Below are 22,920 nucleotides of genomic sequence, written 5' to 3'. Positions count from 1 at the left end.
TTTTAATCTGTGGATAATAATCTGGGAGTTCATTATTTAGCTCCAAGATGAAATCGCTCATGACAGAAACAATCGAACAGAATCACAGGAAGTTTGGTCTTTTGGGTCAAAGATGTTGTTCCTTCCAGTAACAACTGGGAAAGTGGAGAAATTCACTGAATCAATATGGATATTTTTAACTAAATTTTAAAAAATGATAAGGTTTATAATAACAAAGTCTAATGCTGTTAGAAAAATGTGCTTCTCTGTAAAAATGTTTCTCTGAACATAGTTTTAATTTTGTGTTAATGAGTAAAATCAGTGATTACAGACTGGCTTCCTCTTTGCTGTTGTAAAGTTTAAACGTTAATGACAATAAATGTGATGATACATTAGTCACACATTTCTGCTCATGAGTCACCAAAACAGAAAAAAAACCACTTTGCCTAGCCAGGAGCGAAAGATTTTAAACACAGAAGAAAAAAAACAAATATATATATATATATATATATATATATATATATATATATATATATATATATATATATATACACAGTAGTCCCTGGCTACTTCACGGTTCCACTTGCGTGGACTCGATCTTGTGGACGTACAGTCCGTCCATATATTGGACACATTTTTTTTCAACACAATTGTGGACTGTACAATAATATCACTGTACAGAACTCATGTGGATGTGAAAAAGTTAATGACAAAAATAATAATAATTCGGACAGGCGCCACCATTTTGTAGTTTTCTTTCATTCAGCCTCCTCTGTACTGTAATCACCACTCATAAGGACTACATTTCCCTCAAATCAATGCTGTGCTGTAACTGTAGTGCCTCTGGCCGCAGTTTTCTGCTGAACAGCATTTTTGCAAAGTGAAGTCATGACTGCTGAACCGGCCTTTCAAACATTAAATTTAATTCATGTCACTTTTTTAAGAATATTCAACTTTACAAACGTAAGATTCAAAAGAACATGTAAATCATGTGAGGACATGTCTCTTTAAGAAACAGAGCGTTGACCCGGGCGATGATTGGTAGTTATCATCTGTTTACCATCGCTCTTTTTCAACTAAACTTGGAGCATTATTACTGCGTTATGTTTTCTAAACGTTCTGTGCGTTCAAGTTTCTAGCGGTGAACTGAAATGTCAGAAATATTTTGTAACCAAAATGCTTAGTAACCCGGCCACTGATTGGCTGTTACAGTAGCAGATGTTCACTAACACACAGCAGCAGGGGGTTTGTTTATCTACGCTTTTTTCCAACTGGACAGCTCCCAAACATTCTGTGCGTCCAAAAGTTTCTGGTGGTGAACCGAAACACCAGTGGAAGACGCTGACGATTAAAGAGAAAGTGGAACTTCTGGACAAACTTTAAGATGGTCGTACCTACGTGGATGTTGCCGGCCGCCTATGGCACGGTTGTTAAGATGGAAGCTGCATTGGATGTGTGGATTAATGATTGCAGGGAAAAATAAATCACTTTGGATAAAACCAATTTGGATTAAAAGTGTTTCTCTGCACGGAGAGGCTGCGTCCGCTGACAGCAGGAGCGGAGGAGTTCGTTAACACGAGTTCAAAGATCTGATCACCGAGGGGGTCTACAGGTCTGAACAAGGTTTAACGTGGATGAAACAAGCCTGTTCTGGAAAACGATGTCACCTCGCACTTTTATTATGAAGGACGAAGCCAAAGTCCCTGGTTTCATCTCATCTTCATCACCTTCACCATCATCACTGGACAGCTAATTCTTCATCTCTTCTTCATCAGAGTCAGAGTTTCTTTATTGTCATTCGCACCTCATGTGGTACATGTGGAGGAGCGAAATTATGTACACAGGGTCCCAGTTACATCCAACAATAAAATGTCTAAGAAAAACAGTAATAACATCTAAGATATGAACTAAGAAAAACATCAACTAAATATACACCAAGCACTCATAACAAAAAACATTGAACATCAGCACAAACATGAACATAAGTCTGTGTGAGCAGATGTGCACGCATGAACACATCAACATGAAACAGATCAGCAGCAACATGAAACAGATCAGCAGCAACATGATGTGATTTTTCACAGTGATTATTCTGGTTAGAGATTCATGAGTCTAACAGCCTCAGGGTAGAAGCTGTTCCTCAGTCTAGTGGTTCTACACAATGCTCCTCAACCTCCTTCCTGAGGGGAGTGGGGCAAAAAGTGTGTGTGCTGGGTGGGTGGGGTCTTTCATGATGCAGGTGGCCCTCTTCCTGCATCTGGAGGTGTAGATGTCTGTGATGGTGGGGAGGCTGATTCCGACAGTCTTCTGTGCAGCCTTCACCACTCTCTGCAAAGCTTTTCTTTCTGCAGCTGTGCAGCCTCCATGCCACACGTTGATGCTCGAGCACAGGATGCTCTCCACTGCACACCTGTAGAAGGAGGTGAGGACTGAGCTTCCCAGTCCAGCTCGTCTCAGCCGCCTGAGGAAGTAGAGTCTCTGATGAGCTTTCTTGATCAGGCTGGTGGTGTTGTTGCTCCAGCTGAGGTTGTCATTCATGTGTACACCCAAGAACTTGTAGCTGGAGACCACTTCCACTGCAGATCCTCTTATGTTCAGGGGGGTGTAGATGTTTTTGTTCTTTCTGAAGTCCACAATCATCTCCTTTGTCTTCTTCACATTGATGTGAAGGTTATTCTCTCTGCACCAGCTCTCCAGGTGTTCCACCTCTTGCCTGTAGCTGGACTCATCATTGTTTGTGATGCATCCCACCACCGCTGTATCATCTGCAAACTTTACAATGTGACAGCCTGGATGGGTAGCTGCACAATCATTCGTGAGCAGAGTAAACAGGAGGGGGCTCAACACACATCCCTGAGGAGAGCCAGTGCTGAGGGTTATGGTGGAGGAGGAGAAGTTGTGGATCCTCACTAACTGTGGTCTGTTTGTTAAAAAGTCTAGTACCCAGTTGCAAATGGAGGGGCTTAGTCCTAGTGTGGATAGTTTGTCCATCAGGGTTTGGGGGATCATGGTGTTGAAGGCAGATGTGAAGTCCACAAAGAGCATTAGGATGTAGGAGTCCTTCTGTTCCAGATGGTTGAGCGCAGTGTGGACCACAGTGGAGATGGCATCCTCTGTTGATCGGTTCTCACGGCATGCATACTGATGAGGGTCCTCGTTGATGTTGATGGTTGTTTTGATGTGAGTCATGATCAGTTTTTTGAAGCATTTATCGACTATCGGGGTGAGGGCCACTGGCCGATAGTCATTCAGACCAGTCACTGCAGAGCCCCTTGGGACTGGGATGATGGTGGCCGTCTTCAGGCAGGTGGGAACTGTCTCCAAGGTAAGTGAGTTGTTAAAGTGAGGTGTAAAAGTTCATCTTCTCTGGTGCGTACCCATTTAGATTAATATTTTTAAAAGATTTAAGAGTTTAGAAAATTGTTAGGAATATTGCAAGTGGGAAGGGTTTAAAACGCCAATATATACCTGTATATGAATGCTAAAATAAACTACTACTACTACTGCAGTAAATACTAAAATAAATTATTACTGCTACTACAGTAAATGCTAAAATAAACTACTACTACTACTGCAGTAAATACTAAAATAAATTATTACTGCTACTACAGTAAATGCTAAAATAAACTACTACTACTACTACAGTAAATACTAAAATAAATTACTACTACTACTACAGTAAATACTAAAATAAATTACTACTACTACTACAGTAAATACTAAAATAAATTACTACTATTACTACAGTAAATACTAAAATAAATTACTACTACTACAGTAAATACTAAAATAAATTACTACTACTACTACAGTAAATGCTAAAATAAATTACTACTACTACTACAGTAAATACTAAAATAAACTACTACTACTACTACAGTAAATACTAAAATCAATTACTACTACTACTACTACTACTACAGTAAATACTAAAATAAATTACTACTACTACTACTACAGTAAATACTAAAATAAATTACTACTACTACTACAGTAAATACTAAAATAAACTACTACTTGTGTACATAATTTCGTTCATCACATGAGATGGTAATAACAATAAAGTTTACTTGAACTTGGACTACTGTATCCCTACTTTGCTGTTTTTCACTTATCGCGGGGGGGGGGGGGGGTCCACTCCCTAACACCCCCAATAAATGAGGGACTGCTGTATATATGTGTGTGTGTGTGTGTGTGTGCGCGCGCGTGTGTGTGTGTGTTGCTTAAAAATGAGTGAATAAAGAAGTGCATTACTTTCTCCAGTTGGGCAGGTCTGTGTCTCTGAGGCAACACCTCTCGAACGTCACCAGCCCTTTAGGTTGAGTTTCTGAGGAGACACAGATTTATTGTCTGCCTAAGAAGAACATTGTTTCTCTGCATTTTGTAAAAGTCACAAATAATGTTGCAGACAACAACAAAATAAACGGTTAGGTGTAACGGAACTCACTCTCATCTAACACCACGTTGAAGTAATGCATAATGGCCCTCAGCTTCTCGATTTTACACTTCGACTGGTCTGTGAACAACCTTTGAGCAAAAAGTTAGATTACACAAGAGCACAGAAGGATGGAGACAACCTGATCCTGTGTTTGCAGACCTGGTGAAGTTAATGGTTGGGTAGTTGTGGTATTCTGTGTCGGGTCTGGAGGTGTTGCGGTGAGGGAATGTACAGAAGAAGGCATTTGCCAGCAGGCAGGAAATCTGGACCTGTGACAGAGTGATGGCTGCAGGCTGTCCCTTCTGAAGCAACGGGACAGCCTGAACACACACAAACATGTTTTACAAACTGTTGTAGCACAAGAAGATTAGTTATTCACTAACACAAGTTATCTATTGCAGATTTTAAAAAACGCTTATTGTCAAGCTTGAGTTATATACAGATGAATTTAGCTGAAGCTGCACAGACTGTGCTGCTGAAACACAAACGTCTGTACAGTTAATTTGCTGCTGACTGTTTTAAGATGCTTGATTTAGTGCCGCTGTGATGGACTTGCAGGGTGTACCCCGCCCCTCGCACAGTGATTGCTGGACATGGGCACCGGCGACCCCCGTGACCCAAAATGGAATAAACGGGTAAAGATAATCGATGGATGGATTTAGTGCCGCAGCATTAAAAGATGTATGTTTTGTGTTAAACTGGTCCAATAATAAATATGATCAGAACATGAGCTGGTAATAATGTATCCCACTGAAATGATTACCTCTAAACCTTCTCTGGTCTTGTACAAGGTAAGCTATTTGTGGGCTTGACCTTAGAGCTGGGGGGGTGGGGGTGTCATTACTTGACACGCTGACTAGTGGTGGTACAAATGCGTATAAAGTTTTGTTAAATTATCTTGAGTGTATCAGAAGTTAAGGCCCCAACAAGCAAATAACTTGTATAGCATTTGACCTTGAATTGTGACCTTGACTGTAGAGCTGGAGTGATGAATAGTGGCATAAAACCAGCTGATCACATGATCAAGAAGGACCATCAGCCTAACAATGGATCATTAGCACACTGATGGCTGTTTACTATTCACAGAGGGCTGAGTGATACTAGCAATCACAGCATTGTAAGAGGGGGACAGTTGAACCCGGAGGCCTCCACCCCTGTTTAATGATGGACGGTTTCTTTTCACAAAGATGGCCTCCTTTACTCCTCTCTCAAACCATCGTTCCTCTCTGTCCAGGATGTGAACATTTTCATCCCTGAACGAGTGACCTCTGGCCTGGAGATGAGTGTAGACCGCAGAGTCCTGGCCTGATGATGTTGATCTTCTGTGCTGGAACATCCTTTTGGCCAGTGGCTGTTTAGTTTCCCCGATGTAAGACTGATCACCCTCCTGACACTGAACAGCATACACAACATTGCTCTGTTTGTGCCGGGGGACTGGATCTTTGGGATGAACCAGTCTTTGCCGTAATGTATTTTGGGGTTTAAAAGCCACTGGGACGTTATGTTTAGAAAATAAACGTCTCAGTTTCTCTGATACTCCCTCAACATATGGAATGACCACTGGTCTGGGTCTGGGTTCCTCCTTTTCACCTGATGGTTGACTGGAGTCCTGTTTGGGTTTCTTCTCTGCTTCAGGAAGGCCCAGTTAGGATATCCACATTGCTGTAGAGCCTGTCTTGTGTGGGATTTCTCCTTCTGCCTGGCTCCTGAGTTAGTGGGACCATCGGGTGAAAAGGAGGAACACAGACCCAGACCAGTGGTCATTCCGTATGTTGGGGGAGTTTCAGAGAAACTCAACATGATGGAGGTTCATAGCAATTTTGGGGCTGCATTGTTGGAAATAGAGTTGGAGATTTGGTTCATTTATATGGTGTTGTAGATGCTGAGAAAACTGTCATGGATGATGAATCTGATATTTATTTTGTTGCAGAACAATGACCCTAAACATGCAGATAAGAGTTCTGGAGACAGAGCCCTCATCATGGATACTGCCTGGGACTACAAGAACAGATAGACTTGGGCCAAACAACATCCACAGAACATCTGTGGTTAATTCTGTGGGTTCTGAGAAGAGATGACGCTGTATGAAAGCAAAATGGCAGCCACACCACATATTGATTTGGTTCAGACTTCACTTCTGTTCATTCTCTTTGCTTTGTTATAGTCTAAAGAATTTTTGATTATTATTTGTAAATTTGTGAACTTTAAAGCATTTTCCCACTGTTCCTTATAACTTTAGGACAGTACTGAATCTCTGTTATATGCTTCCAAATGTTTATAGTTTGATTTTATAGCAAACAATATAGTTTTTAACGTTTTCAGATATTTCTTAACATTCATGAGTTAACAGAATAATTTGTGCTGCATCCACTGATACCTTTTTCACTTGCTCAGGCAGCTTCAAGGCCAAGGCAGCAATCTTCGGAAACAGTTTCTCAAAGTAATTGTCTGCATTTGGGACTTGCTTGAAAGAAAACAAGAAACATTTCTCAGGATTTAAACATTCTCAAAACCGACAATTCCATTAAAAATCTTGAATACTGACCTTAACAAAGTTGACTAGGCCATCAATCGACCACTGACCTTTGTACTTGGGATTGTATTTGAGGATGGCTTTCTGGAAAGAAAAGCAGTTTAAAAGAGTTTAATAACATATAAATTATTGTTTCAATGCTCTTGTAAAAGACTGTCAGAAATAATTAGTCAAACCTACCACCACTTCTTCAGCACTTGCTGTTTTCTTACTGGCGAGAGCATTCAGTTGCTCAGAGATTATGTTCCACCTTTGCACCTGGCTGGGTAATTTGAAACCCAAAATCTGCAACATTGTTTAAGTTTATTTTTAAAACTAAAAATCTATTTCATTTCACCATTAACATGGACATGCATACAGGATTACAGTCACATGTTAGACAAAAGTGTAAAAGACTGAGCACACATTCCTGAGGGACACCTACGCTGTTTAATTAAGGGGTCCAATTTTATTTTCGTCATGTTCTATCTGTTGTTTTTACTGATTAAAAAAGTCCTGACCTGTGGAGGCATACAAATCACTGGGTCTTTGAATGTCTGTCAAAGTATCTGGTTCAAGACAGTCAGTAACACTGAATCAGAAACACTGGCAGACCGTTAAGAGCCAGTGGTTGCAAAGTTGAGGCCTCTTCGGATTGGACTTCTGTGCAGTGTCCATACCACAGAAACTCATTAGACTTGGATCTGAAAATCTTCTGAAGCAATGTCAAAACTACATTTTGGCAGGAAACGATGTACTGCCTAAAGAGGCCATTGGCATCAGTGAATGCAGGTTTTATTGAGCAGTGTCCTTGATCAGCAACAGGTAACTTGGTCATTATCTACAGCTACATAAACAAAAAGAACACTGCCCAAAGCAACGCATAACCTCACCAGCTTGGCGGTTCCCCATTGTGCATCATAGTTTCACAAGTTAGCCAAGGACACTGGCCCTGGGATACACATTAAATGAAGGAAAACACAACTTTTTATTATTCAAATATTGAGTTGAAAATTGGTGGTGGAAGCTGAAAGTCATTTCCAACACATTCTTTGACCATTAACAAACTACATGAGATATTAAAATATTTCACAAAGTTGTGCATACTGGTATTTTCAGGATTTGACCAAAATGGCTATAAATCTTTTTCCTGCCAGCTGCATTTCTAACATCCTTCTACCAGTATACCCACTGTCCCTCCTCTGGACATGTCCAAACCATCTCAGTCTGGTGCTGTACCTCTGATGATCTCATTCCTAATCTGATCCATCCTTGTCACTCCTAAGGAGAACCTCAACATCTTCAATTCTGCCACTTCCAGTTCTGTCTCCTGTCTTTTTGTCCACGTCTCTGTCTCCAGACCATACAATACAGCTGGTCTCACCACTGTCTTGTAAACTTTTTCTTTGACCTTTGCTGACACCCTTTTGTCACAAATCACTCCTGAAACTTTTCTCCATCCACTCCATCCTGTCTGGACTCTCTTCTTCACTTCTTTACCACACTTCCCCTTTTTCCTGGACAGTGGACCCCAAGTACTTGAAGTCCTGCACCTTTGTGACCTCTGCTCCTTGTAGCCTCACTGTTCCACCGGCCTCCCTCTCATTCACACACAACTTATAACACTTATTATGATCTAATATACTCAGTGTGCATTCAGAGTTTGTGAGATAATGAAATATAGTGTGTCCTGTCATTTCTTTTTAATTTGGTCTTTACACTTGAATCCAGTGTTGATGACGGTGAACAGGGCATCTTCACAAAGTTTCTGTGCCACAGGTCTCGCCCGTCCAGAGGAATGAGTCCTGCTCCACAGTTGAAAGCCTCCACCTACAAGACAAAGAGCAAAACAATATATTTTTTAATTTAATTTAATTTACTTCAAATTATTTTTATTTTTGCAATTTTTTGCTAAACTGGTTTCACAAGGTGACAAAGAGTCAACATCTTCAACTTCAAACGGGAATAATTTTTGAATAATCATTTACAAACTCAAAAATCTTAATTGTCACTTGAACTCAAACTATCATGAAAATAATTAATTCTTGTTGAGGGAATTACTCCAGTCATAACCCTACCAACACACGGCCCAAAAATCTGCAACTCACTTTACAACCAGGGTCATCAACTTCATTTGCTCAAGGCCCAGAATACTTTTGTTCAGAAATTGTAGGAGCCAATGATTACTGTGGTATTCATCACTTGTCTGTTTTATTAAAGTACATTTCCTCAGCCATAAATGATGTTTGTGATGCAGTTTTAAAGATAATGGTTAGAAAATATTTCACTTTTACTGTTTTTAACCAAAAGCAAAGAAAAATATCACAGTTTGTGTTGGACAAACCCAGAATGTTATGGTGGCCCTGAGGTGGAAAAAGTTTGAAAAAACAAATTACAAAGCGGAAATGGTCAGAATCACATTTAAAAATAAATGAAATTACATTAGAAAAAACAGAATAACACAAAAATTATATAATTTCTGTTTATTCTAATGTAATTTTGTTTTTTCAAATATTGATTCTGTTTTTTTCTAATGTAATTGTTTTTTCTTATGTAATTCCATGTTTTCAAATGTGATTCAATTTTTTCCAATATTGATTCTGTTTTTTCTAATTCCGTTTTTTCAAATGTAATTATGTTTTTTCAAGTATTGATTCCATTTTTGCTAATGTAATTCAATTTTTTAAATGATTCCGTATTTTCTAATGTAATTCTATTTTTTTCAAATGTGATTAGTTTTTTAATATTTGTTCTGTTTTTTCTAATTCTGTTTTTTCTAATGTAATTCCATTTTCTCAACTGTAATTCCGTTTTTTTCCAAATGTAATTCAGTTTTTTCAAATATTGATTCTGTTTTACCATACCACATCAGCTTTATTTACAGAGCACTTTAAACACCCACAGGACCAAAGCCAATTCAATTTTCTCTAATGTAATTCTGTTTTTTTAATGATTTTTAATTTTTTTATGATTGTTTTTTCTAATTCTGTTTTTTCAAATGTAATTCAATTTTTTCAAATATTGATTCTGTTTTACCATACCACACCAGCTTTATTTACAGAGCACTTTCAGCACCCACAGGACCAAAGAAAATTCAATTTTCTCTAATGTAATTCTGTTTTTTTTAAATGATTTTTTATTTATTTTTTTATGATTCTGTTTTTTCTAATTCTGTTTTTTTTTCAAATGTAATTCAATTTTTTCAAATACTGATTCTGTTTTTTTCAGATGTTTATTTACACCTTAGGGCCACCGTAGAATGCAGACAAACACATGGAGCTCAAAGAAATAACCTCAAACTTTATTTAAAGCAGTGGTTCCCAAACTTTGTTCAGATGTGTATCCCTTCAGACATCTGACCTCTAGCAAAGTACACTCCCGTTAAAATGTGTTTGTAAACACTGCATGTATCAAATGAAATCTTAAACAACTGTTAATTTTTTCCCATCAAATTATATTTATTAATAAATATCAGCATTAATAAGCAACACATTTATAGGCTGAATCATCCAAACATTATCCTATGTAGAATGTATATACCGGTGTTGTAAATCTGTAGTGGACTAGGCCTATGTCAAAACTGACCAGATGGACAGAGACTGTTATTTCATTGATCTGCATCCAGAAATACAGTTTGAGCCATCTGGAGACTTTCTTTCTTGAATTAATCAAGTAGAAAAGACAATTCTCTATGATCATTACTATTTTACAATTGTTTGATAATCAAATTGTGTTAGTTCACTCAATGTTTACAGGTTGAAGAGAACTACTCATTTTATTTACATAAACAGTAAGTAATGATTTTTATTCCTCATTCAAAGAAGAAATCAGGGTAATATGCATTTCTTGATTTTTCTGTCTTCAATGAGCAAATTTGTAAGTATGTTAAAGGTCGAGTTTCGGTCAACTAAAATGTTTACTGAAAAGAAATGTCATGTTTAATCTTTACAGCAGATAATAGGAGAGTTTGACTCCACGAAGTCTGGTTTTCTCCAATAATCTTTCTGTCTGTTTTAAACAATCTCATTCTCTGCCCTTGACTTTGATAACACCTTACATCACAAACCACACCTCTGATCTGGTCCATCCACCAATCAGAAAGCTCTAAAATGACCCGGAAGTCAACCCATTTAAATGTGGCAACTTCCCGGTTCTCGCCAGAGTAAAAGAGTTACAAAGAGTTACAGTTCTCATGGAGAAGTGAGATGAAAAACTCTCTGATGCAGCTCATGGAGAAGAGTTCCAGAGTTTAACTCTCTGAAGAGAGTTCTGAAGGAGTTCAGAATTCTGACAATCCAGGATGCAGAGAGGATTTTGGGAATTATAACTTCTGTTTGGATAACCTCGCACGACTCCTAAGGGTTTGGCAGTCCTCACGGAGACGCTGAAAGAGTCAGAAAGGAACCCTACGCCGACGCTGATTTTATCATCAACCAGGTAAAGGTTCTACTTCGACCAAGCGTACCGTAGCCATGCTGATTCCCCAAAGAGCGTGTTGTTCTGGTCCTACAGATAAATTCCCTCACACATCTCTCTGTAAGATAAATCTCCATTTTCCATCTTAAACTCTCCTTTCTCCTAAAATCATTACAGATATTTTAGAAATATCTGAAGCAAAGTTCTCAATCACCGCCGTGTGATTGATGTCTGTTATTCTGCTGAGAAGTGAGGACAATCGCCGTATTGTCCACTTTCTGTGAACTTGCCATTGTTATTGTTTTCATATTTTGCCAAATTAATGTAAATGTTTGATGTTAAACTTTGATTCTGCAAATAAATGACCGCATTCATTTGATGGGTCAAAGATAAATAACGTCTCTCTCGTTACATTTCTGTTAAACTCAATGCACGACATTTACACAGTCAGAAAAATGAAGAACTTGTGAAAAATGTATGAATATATCCAGCATATGTCATACTACAAATCATTTATGGTGTGATAACTTACAATTAAATTCACCATAGTTTTAATGAGAAGGGTGTTACTGGAAAGATGCACACAACATGTTGTTTGGCTTAATTTGAGACAATCTGAGTCTTAAATTGTTCTTAACACAAAGTCTTGCTCTGTATTTTGTTTTTATATTTGTCAGAGCTGAGAATCCACTTTCACAAAAGTACGTTGTAGCAAAGGGCATCAAAGACTTTACAGCACATTTGGCCAACACTGGCTGTTCTGTGCGCAGTCCGATCCAGAAATCCGGCAATGGCTTCTGATGTTTTCGCAGCCCCGACAAGAAGTTGAACAAAGGCTGCTTTGATTAACAGGAGTTCCTTCAGCAAGTCACACCCGTTGTCACACCCTTTTATTTTGTCAGTGCAATGATTTTGCGGAACACTAGATGGCAGCATTTACTAGAGATGCACCGATCCGATACCAATATCGGTACAGATATCGAAAAAACTTCTGGATCAGGTATCGGTGACAATGTGACCGATTCATGACTGTGCAGATCTATTCACTCTAATTCTGAGCTTTGTGCTCTGAGTGACGCCACGCGCTAGTGTACTGACTGAGCAAATTAAAGTTGTGTTGTTTTTACATGTTTGACCGAGCTTGTGAAGCTCTTGGTGTGTTTGTGTGCTGTTATGGTGCAGTTTTCAATAAATTATTAATTCAGTACATTCATGTCTGCGTTTAACAAAACAAATGTTTTAAGTTAATTCAGCACTGGGTTTGTAAGCTCAAACATCCAGGTAGACAACAAAAATGGCTAAATCATGTCATCTGACATGATTTAGCCATTTTTGTTAATTCAGTTTTTCTGTATCAGATCGATACCTGATCGGTATTGGTCGATACTAAACAGTGGGTATCGGATCGGAAGTGAAAAAAGTGGATCGGTGCATCCCTAGCATTTACATGGGTATAATTTGGTTATGTGAGAAGGTGCCTCAGTCTATTTATGTGCGAGTGTAGTCTGGCTCTTTTCACATTTTATAAATTTATTATTTCAAATTTTCTTGCGTACCCCCTACGTCCCTCTTTCGTACCCCCAGGGGTACGAGTAACCCACGTTGGGAAGTACTGATTTAAAGCAAACAAAAACGCTGACGAGGCAGCAAGCCCACTTACAAAAATAAAAGTCTAAGTTAGACCTTCAAATCTCGACCACACGACTTCTCAAACTGAGCACTTTACTTAACGATGACGTCTTTACATGAACAAGCAAACCAAAGAAAACTGTCCCCATGTCTAACGTTACTTCCAAATCAACTCCTCTCCTCAAAATAAAAGTATTTTTATTGTGTATGTTTCAGATGACAGAGTGGAAACAGCTTACGTCTATGAGGACAGTGTGACACCTGCTGAAGTTCAGGCGTTCAAGCTTGATATCAAACTGTGGACATCTTTTCAGGCTGTCCAGCTGACAGCACAATGAGGCGTCCTCATTCCACTGCTTCAACGCTGTCTCGTGGTCGTCTCTCCTCCGGTCGTCCTCAGCAGAGGGGCAGCAGCAGGCCTGCTCTCTGCCATCTTTACTGTCCTGCTGCTTGTCATGGTTGGGTTTTTTGTTTTCCTTCCTTTGGATGTCATCAAATTGGAGGAGGTCTTTCATCTGGGAGCTGTCATTACGATTATATCCTCCAGCCATTTCTGCAGTTAGGACAAGACAGGAGGTGACCAGGAGTCACAGAGAGTTAGTTTGAACCTCATGAAGACTTGTGTTTACAGATACAGATAGGACCTTACAGACCTTAAAACCAGCTCAAGAAGTTACATTAGTAGGAATTTAAAACAGAGTGGGCACTAACTGTGAACTATTCTGATTTTACTGTAAAGGAGGGTTATGTCCCCTGTGGCTGAAGAAACTGAATAGTTGGTAGTTTTCAAGAAAAGTGTTTTTCTGGACTGGAATTGAACAGAAATGCAAGTAAACTCCTCTCTTTTCTTTCTCTCCTCATCCTCCTCGATCTTAGTGTGGTGTTTGATACCATCTCCCACATCTTCCTCTACAGACTTTCATCCATTGGCATCACCCATACACCCCTCGCTTGATTTCAGTCATATCTCTCTGGCCGCACTCAGTTCATCCAACTTAAATCATTCAGATCCCACTCCTCCCTCGTCACTTCAGGTGTGCCCCAAGGCTCTGTCCTGGGGTCACTTCTTTTCATCATCTACCTTCTCCCCCTTGGTAGTATCTTCCGTAAATTTAACATTCACTTCAATTGTTTTGCCAACGACACCCAGCTCTTCTTATCCACTGCACCTAATTCTTCACTTCCTCCCTCCTCCCTCACTTCCTGCTTAGCTGAAATTAAATCCTGGTTTACATCTAACTTCCTTAAATTAAACAGTGATAAAACAGAGTTTCTACTCATTGGCACTAAATCCACCATATCTAAAGTCAACAGTTTCTCACTCACCATTGACAGTTCGATGGTTTCTCCCTCCCCTCACGTTAAGAGTCTGGGTGTCATTCTTAACAGCACTCTCTCTTTTCACTCTCACATCAATAATATCACCCGGTCTGCATACTTCCACCTTCGAAACATCAACCGTCTCCGTCCATCCCTCTCCCTGCACTCAGCTTCCATCTTGGTCCATAGCTTGGTCATTTCTCGAATTGATTACTGCAACTCTCTCCTATTTGGTCTGCCGCAAAAATTACTCCGTAAGCTTCAAACGGTTCAAAATTCAGCTGCCCGCATCGTTACCAAAACCCCCTCATTCCACCACATCACTCCAGTTTTACAGCAACTTCACTGGCTTCCAGTCACTTTCAGAATTCAATTTAAAATTCTGCTGTACACATTCAAGGCTATCCATAACCTCTCACCTCCCTATCTGTCCGATCTCCTCCACATTATCACCCATTCACGCTCCCTTCGTTCTTCCTCTTCCATCCACCTCAACGTGCCTCTCGTCCGCCTCAGCACCACGGGACACAGAACCTTTTCTCACTCTGCTCCTCAACTCTGGAACGCTCTGCCCCCAGACATCCGTAATATTGACTCCCTTCAGACCTTCAAATCACAACTCAAAACTCATCTGTTCAAGTTAGCCTTATCACTTATTATTATTATTATTATTAAACCTTAATGGTTTTGGTGTTAGTCAATAGGAGTTACACCACACTGTGTAGAAGAACAGGTAGGTTTCTATTTTCATGTCAGAGGGAGCACAGAGTGACGCATCCTGGCAAGTGGAGGGAGACATTTTTATCCACCATCGGGTGTAATGGTGAAGTCAGGGGGTGACCAATGGTGGCCTTGGCCACCACTGATTAACCTTCAGCCACCCCACTAGCCACCCCAATTGTTTGAGGAAACTATACCTTTAAGCAATATAAAAACTAGAAAGCATAGCTTCCTTAAATGATAGGGGGGCCAGTTTACTTAGAGTTATGGTGATAGCCATCTTGGATTTTGATGGAGACCTAATTTTCCAAAGGGACATTTCACATGCCTAGATCCACCCACACACCAAAAAATGAAGCTGGGCTGTTGCTTATTTATTATCCAGCTCACAAGGTTTACGTACTGCATATACAGTGGTGGCCATCTTGGATTTTGACATGACATTTCAGTTGTTGACAGAAACCTTTCTTACACCTAGAAGCAGCCACACACCAAAATGGACATTGTCTCCTCACTTCAAATGGTCACACGCACAACATTTATGGATGGACGAAGGTGTTTACAATGACCTTTTTTCACTCTGTGATGGGGCACAATAAACCTGCTGATTAAAGAAAGGTAAATGGCTGCTGTCTGTAAACCAACAAACTACCATAAATTTCGCTGTAGGTCACAGGTTTTTTTTTTTTGCATAAATTTGCATGCCTGTGACTTTGTACAGCGAAGGGACGTATTTGTTTTCCTCCATATTTATAAACCAATTTTTGGCTGAGATCTGATGATTTCATTCATTCTGACATGGAAAATATTGAACACTACCATTTTCAACCACTAGAGGGCCCTCGACTTATATGGCAAGCCAAGTGTCTCATTAATTGGTAAAATGAGACACTTGGCTTGCCATACAGCCACCTTCATCCAGCTCCTGGAGCAAATGTCAAATCAGCTGCATTTCACCCGCCGTCCAGACGAAATGCAGCTGATTTGACCATTAAAGAGCATTTATTAAGGAAAAGTTAGACTGAGACAAACAAATAATTGTTTTTAAGTATTTGAAAAGCACAAGTTGTGAACGACTCTCAGCAACTACCACACAACGTTTTGGCTCATATCTGCAAAAGTGACTGTTATTGGAATCTGAGTGTTTTTAAGGCCACTTGTCAGTGGTGGCCATCTTGACTGGGGCTGACTCCAAATGATGAACATCCAGAGATGACTTTTGCATATTTTATTAAAAATTTGCTCAGTGGGTCATGGGATGTGTTTGAAACAGCAAATCACATAGAGACAATCCGAAAGTGAAACTATCCAGAACCAGAAGCTACTGGTCAGTCCTGACACTGAAACTGGTCCATTTAAATATAAAATGCACGAACTCACCTTTAAACACACACCGGGCTGTGTTCACACGTTTCACAGCTCGTGCTGTTCATCCGTTTCGTTCACTTCAAGAAGTCACGAGCGACGACTCAACTTCACTTTCACTTTGAAGCGAAAACGAGAGCTATGGAGGAGGTAACTGCGCATGCGCAGAAATACATAACACGCTCCGGAGAGGCGCGTGGAACCAAGCTCAGTGAAAATGGACTGATTGTCGCCCGCCACTGAAAGGCAAAGGCGGGCGATTGTGTTTTTTACCCTCGTCTCTGTATTTTTGTCGTGCCAGTCTGTTAGCAAAATATCTGCTGAATCCCTGAATAGATTTTAATGAAACTTTCTGAATCTCTAACTTACTGGTTTGGACTCAATTCAATTAAAGATGGTCGCCACAGCCAATTAGCCAACATAAAACTGGCTTTAACTAAATCAGTTTGATACTGAGCAAAGATTTGACGTGGTAGTAGCTGAGAGTCATTCACACACATTACTTCCTGTTATTCTCCAACTATTCTCAACACAGGATTTTAGATTTAAACTCTGGATTTCCTTCAGTGAAAGTTGGTCATTTAATTGGATTATGCTTTTATTCTTATTTTAAAGCAGTTTTAGTTGATTAGATTTATTTTATGTCATTAATATATCAACTTTCATCTCTATTTTTTAAATACAGCTGTAGGTTGCAGGTAAATTCCAATAATCAAACATATCCCCACGGCCTGCTGGACATTCTGTTCAAAGATATAATTGTATGTTGAAGTGCTTCCGCTTGTTTTTAAGTAAACACAACCTCCCAGTCCGTTTCTCCCTGCAGTTTACAGTTTTGAATACAAGATGGCAGCAGTGAGACAAATAGTTTGAGTTAAAGCAGGTTTTTCTCAGGATCTCCATGTTGCCAGATAATAGTCTCAGTTCAAAGAGAAAAGTACTTCAGCTCCATCCTGTACATTTTAAATAATACATCGTCAATTGTTACTTTCTATGCCAATAACTGACTCATAGCTTATGGAGCTGTAATCCCAATGAACTTTTACTTTACGTCATATAATTAAAAGGTTTTAACCAAAAAAAAAAAATAGAAGTTGCAGTGGTAAATTGTTAACTCAATGGCAGTAAAACTAATGTTTTAATTTGTTTACAAATGGTTACATTGTGCACCTATAAGTAAATAATACAGTCCTGGAAAAAACAAAGGTCATCCATCTTTTAATCTAAGATTTTAAATCAGGACTGATCTTTACTTTGTTCTAAAAAAAAAAATAATCTCAAGTGGAGAAAACACACAATAGAGCTTACCATATAATTATTTATTAAACAAACAAACAAAAAAGAGCCAAACTGGCAAAGCTGTGTGTGTAAAAACCTTGCTCTGCCTCATGATTCAGTACTTTGCAGAACCTCCATTAACAGCAAACTTGAAGTAGCTGTTTGAGTCGGTTCACTGAGGTTTGTGGGCATTTGTTTATGCACAACTGACGGCTCCATATATTTAACTCCACGGTACTTTGGTCTCCAGAGGCGTTCACTGTCGACTGATCGCAAACAGTTTGGGTCCTGTGGCTGCAAAACAAGCCAAAATTATCACCCCTCCACCTCCGTGCTTAACAGTTGGTATTTTGTAGACCATAAAACTGACAGGGTGGCACGGTGGCTCAGTTGGTAGAGCTATTGCCTCTCAGCAAGAAGGTTGCCAATTCAAATCCTGGCCAGGGTCATGTCTGGGTGGCTCTAACAAAGTTAAGTTAGGTCCTATGGACAGATGAACCAATAAAAAAAACTTGTTGATACGTTTCATCTTTTATCAAAAGAAAACTGACTTAACTTTGTTAAGATTTTTCTACCTGGATTATTGAGCATGCATCACAAGACTTTCTGGGTGGAGTTTGCATGTTCTCTCCGTGCATGTGTGGGTTTTCTCCAGGTACTCCAGTTTCCTCCCACAGACCAGAAACATATATGTTAGTCTGACTGGTAACTCTAAATTGTCTCTAGGTGAGTGAGAGAGTCAATGGTTGTTTGTCCCTGTGATGGACTGGAGATCTGTCCAGGGTGTCCCCGCCTCTCGCACAGTGATGGCTGGACATGGACACCAGTGACTCCTGCGACCCAAAAAGGAAGAAGCACTTTTTTTTTTCATTTACCCTTTATTTATCCAGGTAGTCTCATTGAGCCACGAGAACTCATTTTCAAGAGAGACCTGTTTAGGGAGCACATTGTGGGGGTTAAGGGCCTTGCTCATGGGCCCAGAGTGGGGCGAGTGAGGGTGGGGGCAGGTGTGAGTGCTTCACCTACCCCACCCACATTTTTTATGTTGTCGGTACCAGGGCTTGAACCGGCGGTCTTCCGATCACAGGCCCACCTTCTCTAACCTCTGCGCCACCGCTCCCCCAAAGGGTTAAGATGATGGATGGATGGATGGATGGATGGATGGATGGATGGATGGATGGATGGATGGATGGATGGATGGCTGGCTGGCTGGCTGGCTGGACGGACGGACGGCTGGCTGGATGGCCGGCCGGCCGGACGGATGGACGGCTGGCTGGCTGGCTGGCTGGCTGGATGTATGGATGGATGGATGGATGGCTGGATGGATGGCTGGATGGATGGCTGGATGGATGGCTGGATAAAACAGACAGGATTCCTGCTTATAGAGCTTCTCGCAGCGACGATGTTCAGTCAATAAACACATTTGATCAGCAGCAGCTGGCTGACACACCTTAAAAAACATACAACAAAAAATGAAAAAGCAACACGAGTAATTTGAAGAACTTTGGAGGAACTTCAATCTTTTTGTGGCACAACAAAAAAAACCTAACAAAACTGATGACACATGTAACTGAAACTTTCCACATTTTAATGAAAACAGTAAATATCGGTGCAATATAATTTAATCATGAAGCAGTTATGAGCCAGCACACATTTACACAAACAGGATTTTGACCATTGCTGTGTTGAATCCTCACTGAGCAGGTTTACGTGCACCTCTCTTGCCTCTGAGCCACAGTGCAAGACGTTATGAAGCTGTAAACTCTCCCCTGTGACTGACACATGATTATATGCCATCAATAGTTCATTCATAAGAATGGAGCGCTGTGTAATCTGGATCTTGCTGTACTGTGGCTACACGCATGAGCTGGTTTTACTTATTTACTAAATCAAACCTGTGAATGTGTCAAGTAGAAAAGAAAAAGGTGCTAATAGTCTCCTTTGAACATTTCTTACACATATTTAATGTTTGAGGCATTTGGTGACAGGACAAAAATCTAACAAGCTCATTAGATATTCTAAACTTTAGTGTTTTTAATCAGGAATCTGCTTTTGAAAAATAATTCAGTTTTGTGTCATTCCTTCAAGGGCAGCACAGTGGCGCAACTGGTAGAGCTGCTGCCTCTCAGCGAGCAGGTCCCTGGTTCAAACCCCGGTCCAGGGACCTTTCTGGGTGGAGTTTGCATGTTCTCTCCGTGCATGCGTGGGTTTTCTCCGGGTACTCCGGTTTCCTCCCACAGTCCAAAAACATGCATGTTAGGCTGATTGGTAACTCTAAATTGTCCCTAGGTGTGAGTGAGAGAGTGAATGGTTGTTTGTCTCGTTTGTCTCTGTGTGTCCCTGTGATGGACTTGCGACCCGTCCAGGGTGTACCCCGCCCCTCGCACAGTGATTGCTGGACATGGGCACCAGCGACCCCCGTGACCCAAAATGGAATAAGCGGGTAAAGAAAATGGATGGATGGATGGATGGATGGATGTCATTCCTTCAAAATATGCCCATCACCCACACATTTCAGGCCTTAGTCCCATTTCTCATCTTATGTTGGTAAAAAAAAAAAAACAGTTAAATGTTTTATTCCAATCACTGATCATTATGCATAATCACTGGATGCCACACTCAGAATATGTGTTGTGGATGACTCTCAGGTACTACCACATCAAATTTCAGCTCAATGTATGTAAAACTGACAGAGTTATAGCCATTTTCGTGTTAGCAAACGTTAACTAGCTGTTGTAGCCATTGTAAACTGAACTAACTCTATAAATTATTCAGTTCTAGATAGCCATCTGAGTATATCCTGAGAGTTTGAATAAAATTGGTCCAATGGTTCATGAGATATTTTGCTTACAAACAGATCCAGCAGCTAAAGGAGAAATTTTAAGTTAAGATTTTGTTCAGTGAGGCTGGCAAAAACGTTATCGACCCCCGTTTGTCTTTTAATTCCAAATAATGTATAGTGAAGCAACATTTCTCTCAAAGATCTTAAAAACTCGTGCAGATGACAGAACATCACTACAGACTTGTAGTGCAGCTGGACAGACGAGCCCAGCTGTTCCAGATGTTAGAATCAATGCACCTACTTGAAGATGCAGGCGAGCATTTTCTTTACATTCCTGCTCGAGTTGTACAGAAAGCAGAGCAGAGTCTGTGTAGGTGTGGCTCGTTGAAGAGATAAAATCAAAGGTCAGAGAACACAAAGGTAAGAAGAGTTCAGAGAAACTGTTCTGAAGCAGAGAGTTATAAAAACATGATCACTATCAGACGATCCACAACAGAAAGACTTCACACAGAGTCACACAGAAAGCATGAACTGAGTGAGTCCAAAGAAGAGAAACCTACGGATAAAACAACTACTGCATACAGTACCAGGAGCTCTTGACATGACTATTTCAAACTATCGTTTATTTGAAATAATTGAATAATTTTGGACTGAAATTCTGTGGAAAAGTTATAAAGAAATGGTATCTTACCTGTTGTAGGTAAACCTCACTTTGGAAAAACAAAGTTTAATTTTCACTTGCCTATGAGCTAACAGCCAGGCCCGGAGTGGCCAATCAGGAGGGTCTGGAGAATTCCCGGTGGGCGGGTCTGATTTGTGGGCTGCAGGGCCAGCCCTCCCTGTTTTTTTACTTTTTACTAACAACATGTAAACACAGAACACGCTGCCGCTGCTCCTGGGCCGCCCCACCTCCACCGCAGGGATGCAGCTCTGGGTGTTTTTTGTCTCTCTGCTGCACGACCTGTCAATCAATCCAGTAGGCGTGTCAACAAATGACCAATCGGTAACCTCAATTTGTCCCGAAGGTAAACGCCCCTTACCTGAGGCTGCAGCCTGGACGCTCCAGTCAGAGGTGTTTGTGAAAAATCACCAGAACAAAATGGTTAAACGGTGTCAGTGGAGAGCAGGTAATCCAGACACGTGTTATCCTGAGAGTTTAGAGGGGGGGATACAGTTTATTATTTTTCAAAAATTAAACGGAGTTTGGAAAACATGTAAAAAGCCGGGGACGACCCCATCAGCTGATCACAAGTTATAAACAGGAAGTAGCTACCACATGTTCATCTCTACAAAAGTAACTGCAGGTAAATCCTCCATTTTCTGTCATAATTACATTGTATGCTTAATGGTTAAATTAAAGGTTAATGCTTAATTAATATGTTTATTTGTCATATGCAGGTTAACACAAGGTTAACAGCACAATAAAATATTCAGGATGAGAAGAACCGATTAGACTCACTAAAAAAGCTAATTGTGCTTTTTGTGTGTTTTATATGTAGATATATGTGGTAACCTGGTTGCACAAGTTTAGTCTTTGTTAAAACTAAACTGATTTTGTACAAAGTGTTTAATAGATTGTGTGTAAAATTTACACTCTTACATGTTGAATTTCACTGTGAGTTCTTACCCTGTGTTGCTCTGTGGCATGAAAACATCTACTGCAGTAACTATCTTAAGTTATTAGTAGCTTAAATTATTTTTTGCCTTAATTTTGGCTGATAAGACAAATGTCTCACTAAATGCTTCAGGTAACACCACGAGCTTCACTACCTCCACCATTACAGGTATCTTGTTTGTTAGTTTGTCCGAGGTTAGCTCACCCTGTGTTACATTTCCTCGTGGATCTTACCGTTCATGTAAAATATTTGATAATGTTCTTGTAGAAACAATTCCTGAATGTTGTTCATACTGTGTTAACGCTACATGTTTGTCTCTTGACCCTACAACTGGTGTTGTATACATTTAATAATTTAACACATATCTTTATTTCAAAAGCCTTGTTGGGGATCCAATGGTGGATATTTGAAGCTGCTGAGATATTGGGGATTGTGTATGGTTAAAAGGATAGTCTGGTCATTTTTGAAGTGAAGGTATTGCCCCTTTTCCACTGTTAAGGTGCAGATCAGGTCAGTTCGGGTCAACTCAGATCAGCTCGTGTGTCGTTGTGTTTCCATTTACACTTCTGGACCGGCTCTGTAGGCGGGGACCAGAATCCAACTTGTCTTACCACCTGGTGGCAGTAGTGCTCCCTTAAGCTATTTTAATTTAATTTTCTTATAATTTTCATCTCGCATGCTTCTCATGATTGTCTACGGTTGTACTGATAAATATCTCCTGGAGGGTAAACTATATCTTGACTGCAAGTATCAAGCTGTGAAATCCTTCATTTTCTACAACTGATAGTGGTTGGTCATTAATTATGAAGTTTAGCAACTTCTCTGTAAACATTCGAGCTCCGGGGCTTCAGCGATGTGTTTTAAT

The 22,920-nt window shown here is 40.1% G+C and overlaps 1 protein-coding gene across 1 annotated transcript in view; it reads right to left on the bottom strand.

Annotated features, from left to right (window-relative positions):
- The window catches only part of LOC119425073 (poly(ADP-ribose) glycohydrolase-like), a 32,355-nt gene extending 18,948 nt beyond the window's left edge, over positions 1-13,407 (bottom strand). Inside the window, exons 1-9 of the mRNA XM_037692598.1 lie at positions 13,398-13,407; positions 13,214-13,338; positions 8,625-8,759; positions 7,131-7,235; positions 6,959-7,034; positions 6,795-6,865; positions 4,577-4,737; positions 4,427-4,506; positions 4,234-4,306 (exon numbers count right to left, since the gene is read on the bottom strand). Coding sequence (XP_037548526.1) covers positions 4,234-4,306; positions 4,427-4,506; positions 4,577-4,737; positions 6,795-6,865; positions 6,959-7,034; positions 7,131-7,235; positions 8,625-8,759; positions 13,214-13,338; positions 13,398-13,407 — 836 coding nt within the window. The remainder of the gene's footprint in view (positions 1-4,233; positions 4,307-4,426; positions 4,507-4,576; positions 4,738-6,794; positions 6,866-6,958; positions 7,035-7,130; positions 7,236-8,624; positions 8,760-13,213; positions 13,339-13,397) is intronic.
- Between the last annotated feature and the right edge of the window lie 9,513 nt (positions 13,408-22,920).

The sequence above is a fragment of the Nematolebias whitei genome, chromosome 18 (assembly GCF_014905685.2).
Source record: "Nematolebias whitei isolate Nwh7 chromosome 18, NemWhi1, whole genome shotgun sequence".
NCBI lineage: Eukaryota > Metazoa > Chordata > Actinopteri > Cyprinodontiformes > Rivulidae > Nematolebias > Nematolebias whitei.
The sequence above is the reverse complement of the archived record's forward strand: the minus strand, read 5'-3'. Positions and strand labels throughout refer to the sequence as shown.